The sequence below is a fragment of the Rousettus aegyptiacus genome, unplaced genomic scaffold (genome assembly GCF_014176215.1).
Source record: "Rousettus aegyptiacus isolate mRouAeg1 unplaced genomic scaffold, mRouAeg1.p scaffold_m13_p_14, whole genome shotgun sequence".
NCBI classification, from domain to species: Eukaryota; Metazoa; Chordata; class Mammalia; order Chiroptera; family Pteropodidae; genus Rousettus; species Rousettus aegyptiacus.
Window position 1 is genome coordinate 59,643,623 of NW_023416289.1, and position 21,404 is coordinate 59,665,026.

Below are 21,404 nucleotides of genomic sequence, written 5' to 3' on the forward strand. Positions count from 1 at the left end.
GCTGGAGCTCAGAGCGAGCGAGTCCTTCAGCAGTGAGTCCGTGCAGGCCCTTTAATAGAAACGCCTGGAGCTCCAGCCTCCCTCTGCCACTCAGCCACCATCCCTGCTGGTTTTCACAGCCGGAAGTTGTAGGGACTCCTCTTCCTGGCACTAGAATCCTGGCCTGGTGAGCCCAATGTGGGGCTGGGACCCCTTGGTCCTCTGGGGGGACCTCTGCAGCTGAGACATCCCTCCGGATTCTCAACCACCACACGCAGGTGTGGGAGAGCCTATTCCCCGGCCTCCGCCCCTCCTGTGAGTCTCGAGGTGGCCTTTTCTGTATGTCCTTACTTATAGGACTTCTGTGCATCCAGACTGCAGGCAGTTCTCAATGACGGTTGTTCTGTAGTTCCGTTGTAATTTTGAAATGGTCATGGGAGGAGGCGAGCACACTGTTTCTCCATCTTAACTAGAAATTTTTTGATTTGACACAGCAAAACTACTACTAGGAACTTACCCCTACAGATGTATTTGAAAAATACATCGTGATCGTGTTTACAACAACAGAACCCTGGAAACTGCCTCGCTGCTAGACAATATAGTCTATGTGATTTCAATTCCTTAAAATTTCTGAGGTTTGTTTTACGACCTAGGTGTGGTCTGTCTTGATATATGTTCTGTGGACTCATGAAAAGAAAACACTCTGCTTTTGTTTGATAGAATGTGTTTTGTAAACATCAGTTAGATCCTGCGGGTTGATGGTGGCCTTGAGCTCTCCTGTGTCCTCGCCGATTTTCTGTCGAGTCGTTCCATCAGAGGGAGGGAGTTTTGAAGTCTCCAACTCTACTGGGGATTTATGTAGTTTTTCTTCTCTCGGTCGTACCATTTTTCCCCCACATAGTTCGTAGCTCTTTCGCTGGGCGCATACCCATTAAAAAGCAAGCAGTCCACTCGGAAAATGTATGAAATGATTAAAGAAGTATTTTGTGGAAGAGTATATGCAGGTGGCAAATAAGCCCATGAAAAGAAGTTTAACATCATTCTTTATTCGGGAAATTCAAATTAAGGTCACTGCACATCTGTTAGGTCAGCTAAAATAAAAGAAAATAGTGATAATACAACATTCCAACGAGAATTATCTCAAGGGAAGTGATCTGATACATGACTGGTCAGAATAATGACTGGCCCAAGCACTCAGGATATAGTTCAGCAGTTTCTTCAATAACTAAAAATGCACTTACATTATGACCCAGCGATTTCTCTCCTGAACATTTATCCTAGAGACATGAAAACTTCTGTACACACAAAACCCAGTGCATGACTGTTCACAGCAGCTTTATTTTTAATGGCCCAAAACTGGATTCAACCCAAAACTGCGAGCAGGCGACTGGTTAAACTTACCTTGGGACGCCGCTAAGCAATGAAGAGGCGCTATTAAATTCCCAGCGACCCAGAGGCATCTCAAGGGCATCATGCTGAGTGCAGGGGTGGGGAACCAATCTCGAAGGGTCACATTCCGTATGATTCCATTTATAGAACATAAAATGACAAAGCGATAGAGATGGAAGAGAGATTAGCGGCCGTCAAGCGTCAGGGCTGGCCGGGGAGGGAAAGGCGAGTGTGATCATGAAAGGGTAAGTCAAGGGCGAGCTCCACCGCGAGGGGGTGATTCTGGGTTTTGATCGTGGGGGTCACACAAATCTACGCGTGAGATGAAATGCCATGCTAGATGCACACGTCATCCCGACATCGAATTACTGGTCTTGGTCTTTGAACTGCAGTGAGATAAGATGCTCCCTTTGGGGGGGACCCGAAGGGGACATAAGTCCTCACAGTCCTGTCTCTGCAAGTTCCGGTGACTCTCCAGTGATGTCAGAGGAAGTTCAAAGAGCGTGAAGTATGATTCTACATTTAGGATGTTTAAAAATGGGCATCTGCGATGTTAGAAGTCAAGAGGGGTTACTCTCGATAGGGCAGTGGGTAAAAGGGGGCAGGCGGGGGCTTCTGGGCACAGGTAACCTGTTTCTCGGTCTAGGTGCTTATTACGTAGGTGTGTTCATGAAACTGAACACGTAATTTTTGAACTTTTCCCTATGTTTGTCACATGCTAATAAAAAGTTATAATGAATGAAATGGGGGGGTGTTTGGTTTCCTGTGGGATTACCCACAGAAGGCTGCGTGAGAGTGGTTTCCCCTGCAGGGGGGCTAGGAGGCATCCTCCTTACTGTTTTATACTTATCCGCGCCGTTCGAATCAAAATCAGCGTATGCTACAGAGCCCGTGGGCCGTCTCTAGCCAGAGGCCCAGCAACGACCTTGCTGGGCCTGCAGCTGCCTCTTGGCCTCGGGCTGGCCCCTGTGATATCACCTCCTGCCTTGCGAGGATGGAGCCTCCCAGCCTCTACCTGGCCAGAGTCGCGACAGCTGTCGCCGTCTGCAGGGCATCATCGCCCCGATCCCCGTGGCTTTTCTGCACGATTTCCTGGAACGGTGGGGCCACGCCCCCCCCCCCCGGGCAGAGTGGCCAGCCAGTGGTCTTTCTTGACCGCACGACTCTACTGCCCTCCAAACGATCTCAGTCCCTTCGACTGCCCCTTCCCGTACCTGTCCTATCACCAATCCATTCTCTCCACTTACAGAAAACCCAAGCCTCCCTCCAGGTCCTAAATTTCCTAGCAAGTCTTGGGCGGAATGGAGAGAGCATGAGATTTGGAGCTAGACGGACTCCTAGTCCATCCTGGATCCTTCTGCCGACTACAAAGTCCTTACCCACGGGCCGGGCTCCGCTTCCTCGCCCGCCGATGCGAGGCGCAGACACAATACCTTCCTGCTTCCAGGACTAAATGCGACCATGTAAATAAATACTCAGCGCGCCATCTGGCGCGGGGTGGGGGCTTGATAAATATCAGCTTCCGTCCCTGGGGATCCATGGACCCTCTCACCCTAAAGCGGTCTCCTAAGACGCTTGTCTTCTAAATGATTCAGCAAGCAAAATATGCTTGCTCATGTCCGCTTTATGCAGATGCGTGACTCAGACTTAATCGTAAACTCATGGAGGCCAGGAATCACACACTTGGCATCCTCGGCGCTCAGCCCAGCCTCTCGCACGCAGTAGGTCCTCCGTAAATGTTGTTGGCATCGTACCGATGACCTCTTTCCAGCCTGAGTTCTGCACCTGCCTCCGTGGACAGTGCTGAAGCTCAAGTTCAAGGAGGACTTAAAAGTCGCAGTGATACAGTCAGACACTGCGGCCACCCGCCCAGCCCCCATCTGAGTATCCAGGGAGCCTGTGAAAACCCAAGCCATGTCTCCAGTCAGCCTGTGACAGCCACTTAACGGCTGTGTGACCTTGGACAAGTCACAAAGTCACACTGAACCTGCATGTCCTTGCTCACGGGTTACATGCTGCCTGCCCCTCAGAGCCTCCGCACGCCTGAGTGGCTGGAACATGCAGCAGCTCGGGCTCAGGTCGGCTCGCCCTGACCTTTCCCTCCGGGCCGCCAAGCTAAGAGTCCCACTGCATGTTGCCGAAAGATCTTCGTCCCTGGTTTCAGGCCCATGGAGTCCCCTCCTCTGCCACAAATCACTTCCGTCATGAATCACTTGCAGGCTGGTCCTTCAGAGACTCCCCGATGCCCCTTCTTCCTGAGGCCCACATGACACATGTCAGACGGGGTGTGAGCAACAGCCATGTGCTAGGTGGGGGGACCCTCGCCGTCCCCATCCTCGCGAAGCTTATGCCTGGGCGCGGCTCTGTCCCAAAGAAATAAAACGCCAGCCGCGTTGATAACATCAAATTTTCTAGTAGTCACATTAAAAAACTAAACAGAAAAAGGTGAACTTTCAGTAATCCGTTTCATTTGACCCCAATACATCAGAGATCATTTCAACTTGTAATCAGTATAAAAATAATTGATAAGATGCTTTACCTGTTTTTGTGCTACGTCTTTGAAATCGAATGTGATTTTTACACCTTCACCGCCTCTCGCTTTGCACGGGCCACACTGCAAGTCCCCCACATGTGGCCGGTGGCGTCATCCCGGACAGCGAGGCTCCAGCCTGGCCCATGGACATCACGAGCATTTTGGAGTTGGTTGCCTTGGCGACGCCCAGCAGGCTTGTCTCACGGAGGTCTCATTCCTGTTCTCTCTTCTCCAGGGCCGGCTTCTGAGCATCTCGGCCGCCTACGGGGACCTGGAGACCGTCCGGTACCTTCTCACCGAGAGGCAGGTGCAGCTCCCGACCGAGCCCACCGACGACAACGCGGCCGTGGTGGCCGCGCACTTCGGGCACACGGACGTCGCGCACGAATTACTCGAGTCTCTGCCAGGTAAAGCCCGGGGCGAGAGCTCTTCACCGCCTCCCGGGGGGCCACCCTTGTCCTCGGAATCAGGCACGTGGGGGGCCGCACCCCAAAATGCGTGTCACTTTACACGTCTGCCAATCACGAGCTCCGCGGGCAACACCACCCCCCACACCCCACTCCCTCCCCCTCATGAGGTAGGTCCAAAACAATATGGGTCCATGTGTTTTTTTTTAATTAATAGACTTTACCTTTTAAAACAGTTTTAGGCTTTCAGAAAAATTGATGGGAAAATACAGAGAAGTCCCATACCCCGCCCCAACAGTTTCTCTTTTGTGCGAGTGTGGTACATTCGTTACAACCGATGAAACAATTATTGACATTGATACATGATGACTGACTAACGTTCATAGTTGACGGTTGTGTAGTCTATGGGTTTTGACATACGCGCGAAGATGTGTATCCACCGTTACTCGGGTCTCAGAGAACACACGGAGGGTCGCGGAAGGTTTTGTGGGGTCGAGAGAGCACCACCCCCTGGCTTTCGCCAAAGCAAGGCTCAAGTCCTGACTTGGCCATTTACCGACTGCGGGACCTTCAGCGAGCCCCCAAATCTCTCGGAGTTTTAGTTTCTTCATATTAAAAGTTTGGCTGTGAGAGTAGCACCTGTCCCCTGAGACTTCTGATCCTGTGCCGCCTCCTTTGAATTGCTGATTTTACTTCTCAGAGGAGGAGGCAGAAGAGACGTTGGCTCAGCCCCCCGCTGCGGCCCAGGTGCTCGGCCGGCTGCCGTATGGGCAGGAGTTCAGTTCCTGCCATCTCAGCCTCACCCCTGTGTCCTGCTCCACCTCCCATTGTGGGGGGACGGGTCACTCTCGGTCCTTGGGAGGACATGGTTCCTGGGGACTTTCCGCTTCTGGGAACAGGACGGTGTCACGATGCAGTTGGGGAGTGTCACCGCGGGAGATGAGGTCACTTTCCCACGGCCGCTACTTCCCAAAGACGTTGAGGCACTTTGAACTTGAAGATACCGTTCAATGCACAAAGCGCTAGCTCATCCTCGAACTAAGCGGGCGGTTCTTTCAAGGAGTAAGTCTCAGTTTCAGGTGGTAGAGGGAGGTCTGTATCTTTCTTCGAAGGCTTTTCTTAGACTCATGAAAATCACACATGAAGATTACAGACACTTTAGCAACGCAAACGAGCGTCAGCCCTCTAAGAACGTAGCGACGTAGCTTAGCGAGGTACGGCGGCCACTCGTCATGCATTATGTCATATAATCCTGGCGTGAGACCTGGGAGGGTGGACGTCATCATTCACATTTGACCGGTGGGTAAACCGAGTCAGAGAGAGGTTGAGAAATGTGTCCGAGATCACACAGCTAAAATGTTAACTCTAAACTGTGTGTGTCCCCCGAGAGTAATGCTGCTCCAGGGACGAGGTCAGGGCTAGGGCCGGGGACAGAGGCGAGGGGTGTGTTCAGAGTCCCACGCCCCAGAGGTGACACCTCCTCCTCATCTTCCCTCCACACATTCATTCTTTATTCAGTGACGGTCACGTCGTATGCTGCTTTAAATACTGCTTTTCCTCCCGGGGCGCTGTCCGATGAACAGGCGCGTTTGAAATGAGACGGGGAATGTCACACGCTATTCGGACGGACCGTTCCAGAAGACACGGTCAATTTGCCAAGTGGCGTTCGGCTGGACGTGGGTCCGGGGGGCCGAGGTCAGAGTGGGGATGGTCCGCGTCCTCCGGTGACGGCCCCTTTGCGCTCTCCTGTCCCGCCAGGCTCCGGCAGCCCCCAGCGGCTGCTGAACTGGATGCTGGCCCTGGCTTGCCAGCGAGGACACCTGGGGCTGGTGAAGCTGCTGGTGCTGACACACGGCGCCGACCCCGAGAGCTGCGCCGTCAGGAAGAACGAGTTCCCGGTCATCGTGCGCCTCCCGCTGTACGCGGCCATCAAGTCCGGTGGGTGGCCCTCAGCCCCGCCCCTGAGCCCCGCGCGCCGTCGAGATCCCGGGCATCCTGTCCTTTGTTCCTGTTTTCGAAATGTCTGCATGTCCCCTCGTCCGTCTCCTCACCCTGCCAGGGGGATTCACCGGCCGTGGCAGGTGGGAGGCGCTCCGCAGGGCAGAGCCCCACGCGGGTCCCGTCGCTCACGCGGGAAGTCCCGGGGGCGGCCAGCCGGCACTTCCTCTTCCCAGCTCACCTGTCGGCAGCCGCGGCACGTTCCAGCTCTCAGGTGCCCTCCGCTTTCCCTCGTCCGTGCCCTAGGGAATGAAGACATCGCCATATTCCTGCTACGGCACGGAGCCTTCTTCTGCTCCTACATCCTGCTGGACAGCCCCGACCCCAGCAAACACCTCCTCAGGAAGTACTTCATCGAAGCCAGCGCCTTGCCCAGCGGCTGTTCAGGAAAAATGGTGAGTGGCCACCGCCCGCGGATAAGGGGCTGAGGAGGAGGGGCTGTGTGTGCGCGTGAAATGGTGTTCGGCCGTGAGGGAGGACGTCCTCCCGCCGTGGATGACAACAGGGATGGACCCTGAGGGCGCGGTGCCGAGAAGGATGAGTCGGAGAAAGACAAATACCGCGCGATCGCCTCACTTATATGTGGAGTCTGAGGAACGCAAACTCACAGCGGCAGGGGGAGGTGGTTTGCCGGGGCTGCGGTAAATTTATAAATTCAGTCAAAAGACTAATAAGTTCTAGAGATCTAATGTGCAGCATCGTTATGGTCATTAATAACACTGCATTATACACTTGAAAGTTTCCGAGAGAATAGGTTTTAAATAGTCTCACCACAAAAAAAAAAAAAAATGGCAGCTAAGTGGCGTGATGCAGACACCGGCTGACACGTTCGTGGTGACCGTCTTGTCATACACGTGTACCCAGTCACACACCATCCACCTTACGTTTGCACAATGTTATATGTCAGTCACATCTCGATGAAAATGAAAAGTGAGACAAACTCGTGGCTTAGTTTTACTTTTCCATCTTAATAAAAAAAAATAAAAACGAAAACGGTATCGCGTCACTCAGCGTTGCCTTGAACTTGGCTTTTTTTAAACTTGAGCCGTTGGTTCGGGGCTCCCTCAAGCATGGCCACCGTCCCCGCGACGCGTTCTTTTAAACATGGGCCTTAAATCGGTTCGCGCGGATGCGGCTGGGCTGGCTCAGCCCTCGTCCTGTTGGTGGACGTTTGGGTGGTTTCTGGGTTTTGCTTCCTTGTCACAGGGTCTGGTTTTCTAGGATGTTCGCTTCTGTGGCTCAGAGTCGTCTTAAAGGTAGACGGCTTTGGCGTCACTTCCCCAAAAAGCGGCGGCGAGTCACAGCTTCACCATAAACACGTGGGAATTTCCGTCCCCTCACCGTGGCCACCACCAGATGTCCAGGAGGCTTCACACTTCTGCCTGTCCGAGGGGGGAACGTGACATCTCCCTGTTTCAATGTCCTCATTTTTATTATTAATAACACTGAGCACCGTTTCCTATTTCCACGAGCTGCTTGCATTTCTGCCTGTTCCTGTTCGTTGATAATTTTTTCTAAAGGGTTGTTCGTCTTTCCCTTCTCACTGTGGGGGGCCTCTTTGTATATCGGAGAGTTTAAGCCTTTGTTTATCATACATGTTGCCAGTATTTTCCCCAATCCGTTATTTTTCTTTTGTCTGTCATCTTTTGCAAGAACAAAGATATAAGAATATATGATCGGTTACGTCTCCCTTTTCCTTTGTGGCATCTGTGTCATAGAAGAGGGTCACTTCCACTTCAGTTTTATATCAACATTCTCCTAGTTTCTCGTAACATTTTTATTTCTCACATTTTAAGCTTTGATTTTTCTGGTCTTTATTTATGTACCAGGTATGAAGAAGAAAGCCTAGCTTTCATCTCTTCTACATAGATGGATAGTTATGCCAGAACAATTTTTGAAATAAAGCTTTCTTGTGCCTCCGAATTGAAATGTCACAATTGTCATTTACCCTAGTTAGACCTGTTTCTATTGTGAAGATCTCTGTTCTGGCCCAGCCCATCAGCCCATCAATTCTGAGCAATTCCTTTTTTTTTTTTTTTTTTTTTATTACAGGCATTTCATTTCAGCCTTACAACCTGTTAACGCAAGTTTCCTACTCATTATGTGTTTTCCAAAACTCCCTTGACTACTGTTAGATGTTCGCTCTTCTGTTTCGTGCATTTCTGGTGGTGACTTTATTGGTACTCATTTCTGTTCTTTCAGTGATACTGTATCACTGTATCATTTTCTCCATAAAGATCCTGAACCTGTTTTATTTGTGTCTTCTTTAAATTGTCATTGCCACGATTTGAATAGCATATATACAATTCTTTTCCGTTTTCATCTCCAACCTGTTATTCCCGGTCTGGCAGAAAGCTCTGTCGTTTATGTTTATCCAGTCCCCTTACCAACGCCTCCTATTAATTCTAACAATTTTTAGGAGAGTTCCTCCAGACTTTTAGGTATCTGACCAAGCCATCGACAAATTCAAAACAGGTTTGTTCCTTCTTTTCTAATATTCATATAACGTATTTCACATCGTATTTGTGTCACTAGACATTTCAAAAGTTGAGTAACGATGCTGGTAGCAGCTGTATCTCTCTTGGTCCTGATGTGCTATCGAATTTCGGTAAATAGGCCGTTGTTACTAGGTAGTTTCCATGTGTGCCTTTTTGCTTAGAGCTTTTATTAGGAGAGGTTTCTGGATGTTGTCAGACCCCCCCCTTGGCAGCACTACTATATCTCTGCAGCTTTTCTACCTTAATTTGTCGATATAACGAACGCCGACATTGACCCTGTCTTAATTTTTGTCATAAATGTTAATTGGCTTTCTTCCTGTTGCATTTGATCTACGGATATTTTATTTACGATTTTTTTTTTTTTGTATCTCTATTTATAGCTGAGTCGATCTATAATTTTGTATTTTTCTTGTTTTCGTGAGGTTTTGGTAAAAGGCTATGCTACATTGACAAGATGGCTTAGGGAACTTATACTGCTACGGGCTAGAGGAGTTTCCTAGGAAATAGTCATTGTTAAAGGTCAATTAGCTGAAAGTTCATCTTTATTTCTTGACGTATTTTAAAGTCCAGTGCATTCAGGTTGTCTACTTTCCCTTACGTGCCGTTCACGAAGTTAACTTTCGGCGGACAGCCATCCATCCATTTATTTATTTTAGATTTTTGAACGTGCCGTCGTGGAACGTGACGTTTGCATTTTACCTGTGCTGCTTTTTTCTGTATCCGTGGTCATGTTTTCCTTTTTCATTTGTGATGTTGAACAGTCGTGCTTTGTCTCTTTCAAACTTAACCAGACCAGCCAGGCATGCATATATTCTAGGGGTCCTGTTCAGGAGCTCGCTAGATTTCATTTATTCTTTTAAATTAATGAAATACATACTTTTAAGGCTCGTCATACGGTATGCACGTCATTCATTTTAGCGTTTGTCCGTACCCAGCCTTCTCCACCTCTCCCCTTTGAGCATTTTATGGCTGGGCTTGTGTCTCTGGCGTGAGAGCTCCTGGGTCTAATTCGTGCTCCAGGCTTCACGGCTCAAAGACCTCCGTCCGGTTACCTTGCCTGCCCGTGCCTTAGCTTCCTCATCTGAACAACCGAGCGAGTACCTGTCTCAAAGGGATGCTTGACAATCACACGCGGTAACATTTGTCACCTTCTAATAACAGCCCCTGGCACGTGGGAAGTACCGAATAGGTAACAGATGTTAGTTAGCTATTGTCCTTGTAACTCTTCTTCCGATTTCCTGAGTCGAATATTTATTTCGGGCTTTCGATCCCGAATTTTGGCTTGTCGAATGCGTCATTTAAGTCTGTGATGCGCTGTCTATTTGTGCTACGTTCTCCTCAGAATCTGGAACACACGTACATATATGTCCGTATGTAAGTACATGCGTATTCCCTGCTCCTGCTGGTTTTTGGGTAGCTCTCACGGGATTCTGCAAGCTTTTGCTCTAGATCCCCGGTTTATGGCCCATGAATACCTATTTTCATTGCAACAAAAACGGGTTTATTTTGCTGATGTTTCTGCTTTCAAATTGGCTGTGTCTCCCTTTCACATGGCCACAGTCTTCATCTTTGAGTCAACCCTTGTACACGTTCTCGCAAATCTCTATTTTTAGTTGTCCGTTAATTTGTATCTCTTCATCCCAGGTGCATTTCTTGCAAACAGCATCCATGTGTAACCCCGTCCAAGCGTGTGTCTTTGAGGCAGCCACTCAACTCGCACTGCACGGGACCTGTCACGCGGGTTTACCCCTTCGGTCTTTTTGTGTTACCTTTAGTGCGGTTTCCTTTTACTCTTCCCTTATGTTTGCCAGTTTCTAGTTTCTAAAGAATATGGATATTCTTCTTTCTGTGATTGGTGACCTCTCCGAGCCTGGGTTGTTTTCCTCAGTTATAAAACAGGGATAAGTATCTTCCACAGAGAAGAGCCATGCACTTCGCACGGGGCGTGGCCCACAGTAAGAGCTCCATAAATATTAGTTACATAGTGGCCTCATGTTGCAAAAGAAATAGTCATGATCTCACCCTTTATATGTACCTATGGCTTGGTGTTTGTCTTAGCGCTTTCTTATCACACTTGATCTTCACCACACCTCGGTGAGAACGACAGAGAAGTCATCTGTTTTACAGATGAAAACGTCGAGGCTTAGAGACACTTCGTGACTTGTCCAAGGACAGTGAATACTAAACGGCGAGGCTCAGCCAGAACTCGAGCCCCCTGAACTCAGGGCTTTCTCCCCATTTCACGGTCCCTGAGCCGCACCTGCCAGCTTTGGCATGTCATCAGTGATGCTTCCGGTCCCTTAGAATTCCTGGGAGCTTTTAAACACCCCGACGCCCAGACCACACCCTACACTGAAATCCGGATCTCTGGGGCGCACCCCCCCCCCCATCGGTAGTTTTAAAACTTCCCCCAGGTGATTCCGGCATGAGCCCAAGGTCGTTCCAAAACCGTGATTTAGATTTTCTTGGCTCGGGGTTAAAAGCGGAAATCGTTGGCCCCCGCGTCCGTGACCTTTTCGACCGGGTAAACTGTCGCTACGTTTGCCAAGCGAGGCGCAGAGCGTGGGAGGGATCCTCACAGTGTGCGAGCCAGGAGACAACAGAAAAAGACAGAGTTGCTTTTGCTTCCCCTTGGCCCCTTTGGGTAGAGTCAGGAGAGAACATGAGATTACAGAGCAAGCCTGAGTCATAGGGAAGCTCTGGGCTTCCCCAAAACAGGTGGTTTTTTTGGTTTTTGGGTTTTTTTTTCCCAATCCAAGTGAATTTCAAAAGCAAGCGCCTGGCAGCGGGCGTGGCCCTGGTCTTGGACCTGTGCTGGCCACGCCCTGGTCTCCGAACTGTGACGGCACATTCGCTCCGTGCTGCTGGTGGAGAGAGGGGTGAGTCCGGAGGGGTCCGGCCATGGCTCAGCAACCGCAGGTGAGTCCTCCCACCGTGCCAGGCATCCAGTGGGATCGAACCGGCATCTTCCGGTTCAAAACATTGAGGCGCTTTAGTGCCGCGTGTCTGCGGCCTGACGACTCTCGCGACGTGGCTGGTGTGCTTGGCAGTGACCTTGCCGAAGCGGCCGCCATGGGTCCGTGCGTTCTCTGCGAGCTGCCTTCCCCAGCGGCGAGCTGGTGTTTTGTTTAATGTGACGGCTGCCCCCACGGAAGCCGTGGCCGGTGGCGCCTCAGCTCCCTCCCTCGCGCCCCTGTGCCAGGCGTCTGGTGGCTGTCAGGCCGCTAGGACCTACCTACCTGCCCCTGACGGCGAACGGGGAGCTGCAGACAAACCCACATCGATTTTCCTGCTTCCGCTCTGTGTGCATTTGCTCGGCAAGGTCCACGAGCCCCCAGCACGAGGTCTGGGACACTCTTTTAAAAGAGCAAAGGCAAAGCCACGTGGGGCCTGGCCGAAACCGCGCCCTGGCCCTGGCTGTCCGTGCCCCTCTCTTGGAAGGCACCAAACCCTGGCCTGAAGGTTTCAAGAGTCGGCCCGTGTTCGTGGTGAACGTCCTGTTCATGTTTGCTTTGTTGCCATGGGAAACAGCAGGACTTTGATGTGGGCATGCCCAGAAAGTGCCAGGAGAGGCTGACAGGCCCCGGCATAGCCGTGCTCGGGCCCCGTCAGCAGAAGGCCAGGCTGGGGGGCATGCGGGGGGCCAGGCGGAGCATCAGGAGTGGCTGGCGCCGAAATTCGTTTTGAAACAACCCGGTGTGGGGAAGTAGGACTTTCCTTTGAAAAGTCTCCGAGTGAGATCAAATCTGGTGGCTAACGTAGACGGAACGTTTTATTATTGTTGCTGTCACTTTCGGGGTCAGCTCTGGCTTATGTGCCTTAAAAATCCCTGGTGGCCCGCCGCTGAGATAGCCGGGCCTGTGTCCAGCACGAACGTGGTGGCCGCACGCTCCCAGAGCTGAGGCAGGCCCCCTCCGCCCCCGATCCGCCGGGCCTCAGGCTCACGTTTGCAGGGTGTCGGGAAGGCACCGGGGGCAGCAAACGTGGCCTCGGCCTTGCGGGGCCCGTGCGAGTGACAGACGGCCCTGGCCAAGTGGGGGCCGCGTGCTCCCCAGAGGGCCCGATGCGTCCGACGCGGGCAGGCAGCCTCTCCCGGGGGACACAGGGCCTCTGGGGCTCATCCTTGCCCTAGGTCAGGCCCGGATTTTGGTGCCAAGGGTTTTATGCACGAGTGTTACAGGTTCAAGGGCATCTCCACGTGCATGGCCACTTCCTTGGTCCCTCACGTAGCGGGTGTGGGAACAGACGGTCCCAGACTCAGGCCCCCGGAGCAGCAGAGCCGGGCAGGGGAGAGGCAGCGCTGAGCGACTCTGCCGGTGGCCTGGCCTTTTCACCATGGGCTCGGGGGTGGGGGGCGGGGGGAGACACCCCATCACCTGCCCTTCAAAAGTCACGAAGTCAAACTCAGGACTCCTCTGGGCCTCTTTCCGCTGATTCCACCTTCCTCGCGCCCTGACGAGGCGTTTAGCCCTTACTCTACACCTCGGTTTTCTCTAGTCTATAAATACCGATTCTTCCCGCTCCTCCTGTGCCCGGTTTACGCGCTGTTTCTCTGAGCTGGGAAAAGCGGCTCCGTCCCCGTGGTGAGAGCACCTTGGGACCCGGAAAAGGGCACGAAGCAGGTTAGCTTTGCACCACCTTCGAATCGCCGGGTCGCCGCCCAAGGGGGGCCTTCATGGTGACCGTCCTGCTACGTGGTGACCGTCCTGCTACGTCTGAACACAGCCCGCGAAGCGGCGGAAATCACAGAAACCATGCGTTTCTAACTGAAATGGAGAAAACGATTAATCGAGACGCAGAAATAGTGGGACTATTATTTCAACTGATGCCGCAAACCAGAAAACACAAGAAAAGAAGAAATATAATTTCTCAAATGTCATCGGAACTATCGGCTATCAGCATAGAGAATTATATTCATGATGGTATAAGTGAATTCTAGACTTAAAATTCTTAACCAAAAGTTAAGCGATGAAAACTCATTAGAATATGTTTTTAAGAGCATGTATATTCCAGTTATATAAGGGAGATGATTACATTTCAAGGATATGTAATCAGAAATAAGATGAATGTATTTATATGTTGAAATTACGTATAGTAAAATATGATTAGAAAGAAATGTGAAAAAGAAAATCAATAGAAAATATTTTTTAAAAAGAACTGACAAAAACGTACACCCCAAATGGACCATCAATGCAATTATTTATCAGTCGATAATTGAACTGAATGTGTACAGATCGCCGGCTAGGTGATGGGGACCCAGCCGTGACCAAGCCAGAACCCCGGCTTTTGCCATCGCATTGCTTATCAATGTCAGTGGGTAGAAAGTTACGAGAAACGAACACTTAATTTTCACAGAAGAACACACAGGCAGTAAATCATGGGATGGAAACATATACAACCGTATTGGCAATGACAGAAATTCAAATGAAAACAACTTGAAAGTGCCGTCGCATGCTGATTAAAGAAGCAAAAAATAAATACGAATGCTGAGTAAGAGACTTGGCAGGGCCAGAGAGAAGCGGGCACTCCAGCGCCTTGCCTCTGACTCCACAAATCGGTTCCATGTGTGCGGAAGGTGATCAGCATCATGCGACAAAAACTATAAAATTCGTTTCTCACAGCAAACTGTTTTGAATTTGGTGTTTCCTTTCTGAAAGATACCTTTAGGACGTAAGTCGAAAGATTGCCGCAGACACGCCCACAGCCCTGTTATTTGTAAGAAGGAGGAACCGGGGAGAGAATCCGGAATGTGTGCAGCAGGGGAGGCTGTCCCTGCACCGGGCCTGTGGGGGGGCAGCGCAGAGGCAGAAGGAAGCGCCCTGACCCCAGACCCCCTCCAACCTCAGCCCCCCACGACATCCGCGGGAGGCCATCTGAACCCCCGGGCCTGGTCAGATGCCCTCGTCTGTCTCTCGGAGCTTCCTGTCCGTTTTAGTCACAGCACTTACCAAAGTCTGAGGTCATCTGTGCGACCTTGTTTAATGTCCCTTTCTCCATTTGCCTGGAAGCTTCTCAAAAGCAGGGAACTTGGTCTGTTTTGTTCACCTCGTATTTGTCCTCCAGTGTAGAGCCCAGAACAGGATGGACGGACGGACAGACGGACGGACGGATGGATGGATGGATGGGCGGGCAGGTGGATGGGTGGATGACCAGATGGACGGATGGATGGGTAGATGGATTGGATGGATGGATGGATGGATGGATGGATGGATGGATGGATGGATGGATGGATGGATGGGTGGGTGGGTGGGTGGGTGGGTGGGTGGATGGATGGATGGATGGATGGTTGGGTGGGCGGGTGGATGGGTGGGCGGGTGGATGGGTGGGCGGGTGGATGGGTGGATGGGTGGGTGGATGGATGGATGGATGGATGGGTGGGTGGGTGGGTGGATGGATGGGCGGGTGGGCGGGCGGGCGGATGGGTGGATGACCGGATGGACAGATGGATGGGTAGATGGATTGGATGGATGGATGGATGGTTGGTTGAATGGATGGATGTATTAGATGGATGGATGGACAGACAGACGGGTGGACGAACAGACAGGTGGATGGGTGTTTGAAATTTTATATTGGCAGTAACTTCCCTGCCATTTACATAGGACTTCATAGCTAACGAAGTACTTTGCCAAACATTCTATTTCAATTCCCTATACAATCCTCTGAGGTAGAAATGTTTGTCTTTATTTGAAAGTTAAGGAAACTGAGGCTCCCCTGAATAGTACGTTAAGTCGCTTAGTGAGCTGCAGAGATAATATTTTTATTTCTTTTTTCTCTCTCTCTCTCGAATAGCTGTTGGAAAAATCCTAAGTTGGAACTAGCTTATAAGCTTCCAGTTTTTAAAAGGAACGACTAAAATACTATTGGGGGAAAGCTCCATGTTTTTTAAGCCTTATTTACTTATTTTTAATTTTAGAAAAAGTGATGAATTAAACACCTTGTGGCATTCAGATGGTTAAATGAGGACCACATTCCTTTAAGAGTGTGCCGATGGTTTCCCTAAATCTCAACTGAGTTTTTTTCTTGGTATAGGTCCTACTTAGAGGCAGAACTTAAATCTTTGGGTTCAGTTGTTGATTTCTATCAGAGAAGCTTTGGTTACAGGTTTTGCATCCATTTGCATACATGTCATTGGCCTGAAATTGTGATGGCCCTTACAGAGTAAGTGGTTTTGTCTCGTGAGATGAAGTGAGTCCTCTGTTAGGGAACCATTGATGTAACATAGGAAATATTTGTTCTTTGAAAGATTTGATTGAAAAAAACACACACACACACATCGAATTCGGAGCCTTTGGGAGTGATTCCTTGGTTCGTTTGCTTTTTCAGCTCATATACATTATTTTGATTTTTCTCTTTTTCTGTCACTTTGAGAATTTTTAGTTTTGTAAATAAATCTTGCTTCTCAACATTTTTAGTTGGGTTTTTAGCTGTGGCTGAGCAAATAACTTAAACATCACTTTTTGTGTTGGTTTTTAGATTGCCATTTTCACTCCCAGATGATTAGAGTACATTTTCTTACATGTTTATTTAGTCAGTTAATTATCAACTTCATTATTTTCCCAAAGACCTTCAAATTGGCTTGACTTCCAACTTCTTCATTTTTACTTCATTTTGGTTTTTCTATTCTTAGTCTAATTGTTTTCATTTTCTTCATTTCTTCGAGCTTTCCATGCTAAGTGGGGCGGGTCTAGTTTATAACGGTTCAGCTTCTCTGTTTTGTAACTGATCGGAGCTATGCATTTTTTTTCCCCATTATTTGTGATGCTTTTGTTGTTCTAAAATATATATATACCGCTGTCGTGAATTGATTTTTCTCTCCTACCCAAGCATTATTTGAAAGGGCCCGTTTAATAATCAAATTGGACGCCTTTCAATTCCGTTTTCATCATTCATTTCTACTTTTACTTTCCTTCGTCTAGAGATAAGGTGTATAGGGGGCTTTTTTCTTTTACTTTTTCCCACTTACTATCCTATTCCTTCATACTCCGAATGTAATCAATTCGTGTGCAAGTTCATTCTGTATAAAAACAGAACTCACTCTCCAGCCTCTCATATCTGATGATTTTCCACTGTCATTGCAGTGGGGAGCATTATAATTCCTTTATTCGTTTTTTTTTTTTTTTTTTTTTGCATATTTGCTCTATCACATTCTCATATTTTTCTTGAATTTTCATTACTGTTTGGGTTTTTTTTTTTTTGATTGTTTGTTTGTTTGTTTTACATAGCTTGTCCTAGGTCGGAACATAACGGTTTAGCGCGGTTGTATTTGGGGGCTGGGATTGTTTAAGGGTCTTGGTCCTCTCTCCTAACGGCTTTGACCTTGCGTCGGCCTTTCTGCGGCTGTATTAACACACGGTACCGCGCCTGGCTCTGCTGCCTTTGAACAGGTCGCCTGTCTTCGGCTCTATGTGCAGACTTGTGCCCGACTTTCCACGGGTGCTGCGAGGGTCCGTGAACGCTGCGCGTTCATTGCGAAAGTCACTGAGACCTAGTTGTGCAATCCTCGCTCAGTTTCCAGAAGGTTCCCCCACAGAGTGTCAGCTTGAGTGTGCCCCTCAGAGGCAGCATTGTTCCATACTGACTGCTCAATGCGCCGTCGTGAGCTTACCTTATCAGTTGTTTCTGCACCTAGGTTTCTCGTTCATCTCATTTCTATGGCAATATTTCCTTTGTGTGTGTTTGGTTTAAACTACGTTGGCACACTTCCTCCCTCCGCATGTGTCTGCCTGTGTGTGCAAGGACACCCGTCACGTTGGATGAGGGCCCACCCGAATGGCCTCGTGTTAACCATCACCTCTGCAGAGACGCTGTTGCTAGTTCAGCTCACGTTCTCGGGTCTGAGGGCTTAGGACTTCCCCTCCCCTTTCGGGGGAAAGGAACACGGTTCAGCCATAACGCTGTCTGCTGCCCTCGGCCTGGGCCTAGCTGCCGTGGCCTCGTTGCACGCACGGGCAGACGGAGGTCAGGGTCCAGTCTCCTCCTCGTGCGTTCGTCCGCGACGGCCCCTCGCTCCTCGAGAGCCCGCACCCACCGGAGCACGGGGCCTTGAGCCGTTCGAGTTGGAAGCCTCGCGTGGAGAGCATCTCCTGGGGACGAGGACAGCGGGCACGTCGCTCCCGCACCGCAGCCCTAATGTGTGCACAGAGGCGGGGGCCGAGGCCCCGTCTCCGTCTCCGGCGGACTCTCCGTCCAGCCGAACCCTGTGGCCTCGGCGGGTGGTCCTGGCCCCATAGACTCTCGCGGGCTCGGGTCCCGCATCGCCGACCTCACTCAGGTGAGCGCAAAGACATCATCAGTTCTGCTCCGAGCATCTTCGCTTTCACGGCTCCGTTCGGCTTGTTCTTCCCTCTTGTTAGTGAGCCCGTCCTGTCTTAAGTGGACCGAGGAGGCGCGGATGTGCTTTAGAACATTCTGTGCATTCTCCTGCCCTCGTTTTAACGTCTGGGCTGGGACTGTGGGGAGAAGAGGCACAAAGTCCGCTCTGCGGAGGAAGCCGGGCCCTAGGAGGGCCTTCGACTTGGCTTTGCGAAGACCACTGCGGTGACATCCCTCTCTGCCTGCTCCTGGATTGGCCGTCCTGCCTTCCCTGGGTTCCCATGGGCGGGAGACCAAACCACTGTCCTTCAAACGACCACAGAAAGCCAGAAAGAATCCTAGGTCCAGAAGTGACCTTGGCGTTACCTGGTGCAAACGCTTATTTAACAGGTTAAAACCAACAGCAACAAGGTGAAGAGTGATACAGTTACGAACTATGGCAACGTCAGGAAGAAGCCCCGGGGAGCGGATTCGAATCGGGGGGGTAGGGTCGCATATAGGGTCGCATTCATGGGACATACAGAGCCACGTTCTGTCCACGGGCCCGGGAGCAGCGAGCACCCCTAACACCCAGCTCTTAGTCTCCAGAGGCCATCTCCTGCTAAAGAGAGGCAGGGCCAATTCCAAGGCTGGAGCTCAGAAAGTCCCAGAGAAGACTAGAACATCACGTTGCACCAGGAAGTAAGGACATGCCCCAAACTGTCAGAGGAACACGGGAGCCCCTGCTGGGGACCCCCCCACCCACCCACCCACCCACCCCTGGCCAAATTACATACTCCTCGAGCATCAAAAGGAATCGTGATAATAACGAATTATAATACTTACAGTGAAAAAAATGGATCGGCGAGTCCATGGTAATACTGAAAAGGGAATGCCAGGTGACAAACACAGAGTAACACGTACTCACCTGACAGAGACCGCCGGGGCCCAGCCGTCACACTCGGCACCTCCGTCGGTGGACCGACCCGCCGGCCCGTCCCCTGTAGTGGGGTTCAAAGGGACGGACTCAGCATCGTCAGAGAATTTCGCCCAAAGCGCTTCAGTCGAGTCTAGACGTCAGCAAACAAACCTGAGTAAATTCGGGATACGGGATAGTCCCCCGGGCAACAGGGGCGACTTGAGAACCTGCAACGCGGAAGTTCCAGAGGACCCCAGGGAAGGCGACGTGACCTGGGGACAGGTAGGCGCCACGCGGGAGTCTCGGCGGAGCCCTGGACCCGTGCGGAAGCTCCTGGGGCGGACGGAGCGCCCTGGCGGCTACAGTTCCTTTGCCAGCGCCCCGGCAGACCGTGCAAAGCATGTGTGTTCGCGTGAGCAAGAGGCAGGTCATGTGGCGGGTCACACGGCGACGTGCTAACGGCTAAAGGCTCAGGGGAAGGGTATCCACGGGGTCCCCGTCCGGCGTCTCTGCAGGTTTGAAAATGGTCACAATGAAAACTCGGGAGGGAGAAAGCAGCGATGGCAATAAAACGGGCCCACGGCAACCGCGTCTGTACCGGAAAAGAGACTAGACTCCATTTTCTGGACCCAGAATCCGGCATGCCGCCGTCCGTCCCTCCTCGCCCAGGCGGACGGAGGGGCAGACAGACAGACAGGCGGGGACAGAGTCGCTTGTCCCTCCGCTCACAGAGGTCAGAACTTTGCCTCCCGGCCTGCCGCTCAGCTGAGACCGAGGCGGGACACATCGCCACCTCGTGGCCAGACCGAGAACGGGCCGTTCTGGTTGCTTTGGAGAAACAGGTGAATAAATACAGCGATTTCCTTGCCCCAGAAACCTGAGGGAGCCCCAAATTCTACGATGATCCAGAAGAAAGAGAGCAGCCCTGCTCGCGAGGGTTGACCTGGTCTCTCTGAGCACCGCGCAGGCTGCTTAGTCAGAGCTTGCTGGGGCCAGGGAACCAGCCACGGTCACTCCGCCCCTGCAGACGGAAGGCAGGGTTCCGGGTGGGGACGGGGAAGGGTCAGGGGCGCCCTGGCGGGAGGGGTTAGGGGGCGCGGTCGGTGCTCTCAGGTGGGTCCACCGTGGAAGCGGGGCGTAGGCTGGGGACGCAGTCAGTTACCGCAGGTCCTGGCCACGAGGGGCCAGGGTGGCCAGCCATCGGTTAGCCTCCGCGATGGCGATGCAGACAGCAGCCGGCCCCCCGCACCTCCGCTCGGGGCCGCTTGTCGTGGAGAAGGGGGTCGGCGTCCTGGCCAGGCCGCTGCAGGTCGGGGGCCCGAGGTCCAGGGTCGTACGCGGTCTGGCTGCTGTCCCTCTGTGCCCTCAGTGACCCGCCCGGGGAAGGGGGACACCGTGCCCGTGTGCCCCCTCTGGAGGCTGCGGAGTGGGGGGCGGGACCGTCCGCCGCACGCCGGCCCCAGGCCTGGCGCCAGCGTCTGGGGACCCCGCTGGCCGGCTCACACGTGCGTGCGTGAACCTTCGCTCCGCCCAAACCCGCCCTGCCCCGCGCTCACCGCGCACGTGCTCCCCTCTCTCTCCGACACCCAGGCGCTCAGCGTGAAGTGGTCCCACCTCAGGCTGCCCTGGGTGGACCTCGACTGGCTCATAGACATCTCCTGCCAGATCACGGAGCTCGACCTCTCCGCCAACTGCCTGTCCTCCCTGCCTTCCATCATCCCCTGGGGGCTCATCAACCTGCGGAAGCTGGACCTCTCGGACAACCACCTGGGGGAGCTCCCCAGCGTGCAGTCGTCCGACGAGATCATCTGTTCCAGGTGCGTCCCCGCCCCCCGCGGGCCCCCTCTGAGCCCCTGCACCTGCCCTGCTTGTAGCCTGCGGTCTTTAATACAAAATTGTCAGCTAAAAAAAAAAGGGGAGCAGGAGGCTCCGCCCGCAGTCCCTCCCTCGGGAGCGAGGTGGAGGCGGAGAGGTCTAGGGGGTGGTTTGTCAGGCCCCTGTCCGCGCTGCTCGGCAGTGGCCTTGCGGACCCGGACCCGTGTGCCCGCGACGCCCAGTCTTGGTCCTGCACACGGGAACCAGCTGGTGGGAGCAGAGGCTCGGGTCCCCGGCTTCCACCCCGCCTCCCAGGGGAAGCGGGAAGGGCCCCAGAGAGCGCGCGCGAGGTCCACGGGACACGGCAGCACCACGCAGGTCGTAGGTCGAGGCAGCTCCCGTTTTTTGGGGGGCGTGGGGGGCAGGCCTTGGGGAGAGCCTCGAGGCTCGTGGGGAAGGCAAGCACATCACTTCAGTGAGGAAGGTGTCGATGGCACATACGTACCTACAAGGCCTCGCTCCCTGAGGGATTTGAGCTGAGTTCAAAAGCTACGTCCCTAAGCGAAGCCCGAGAG

The 21,404-nt window shown here is 52.1% G+C and overlaps 1 protein-coding gene across 3 annotated transcripts in view; it reads left to right on the top strand.

Moving 5' to 3' along the window:
• LRRK1 (leucine rich repeat kinase 1) overlaps positions 1-21,404 on the top strand; it is a 99,363-nt gene that overhangs the window by 39,622 nt on the left and 38,337 nt on the right. For all 3 annotated transcript variants that reach the window (XM_036232048.1, XM_036232047.1, XM_016154907.2), the window contains 4 exons: positions 4,137-4,308; positions 6,067-6,246; positions 6,553-6,701; positions 20,605-20,831. In XM_036232048.1, coding sequence (XP_036087941.1) covers positions 4,137-4,308; positions 6,067-6,246; positions 6,553-6,701; positions 20,605-20,831 — 728 coding nt within the window. The remainder of the gene's footprint in view (positions 1-4,136; positions 4,309-6,066; positions 6,247-6,552; positions 6,702-20,604; positions 20,832-21,404) is intronic.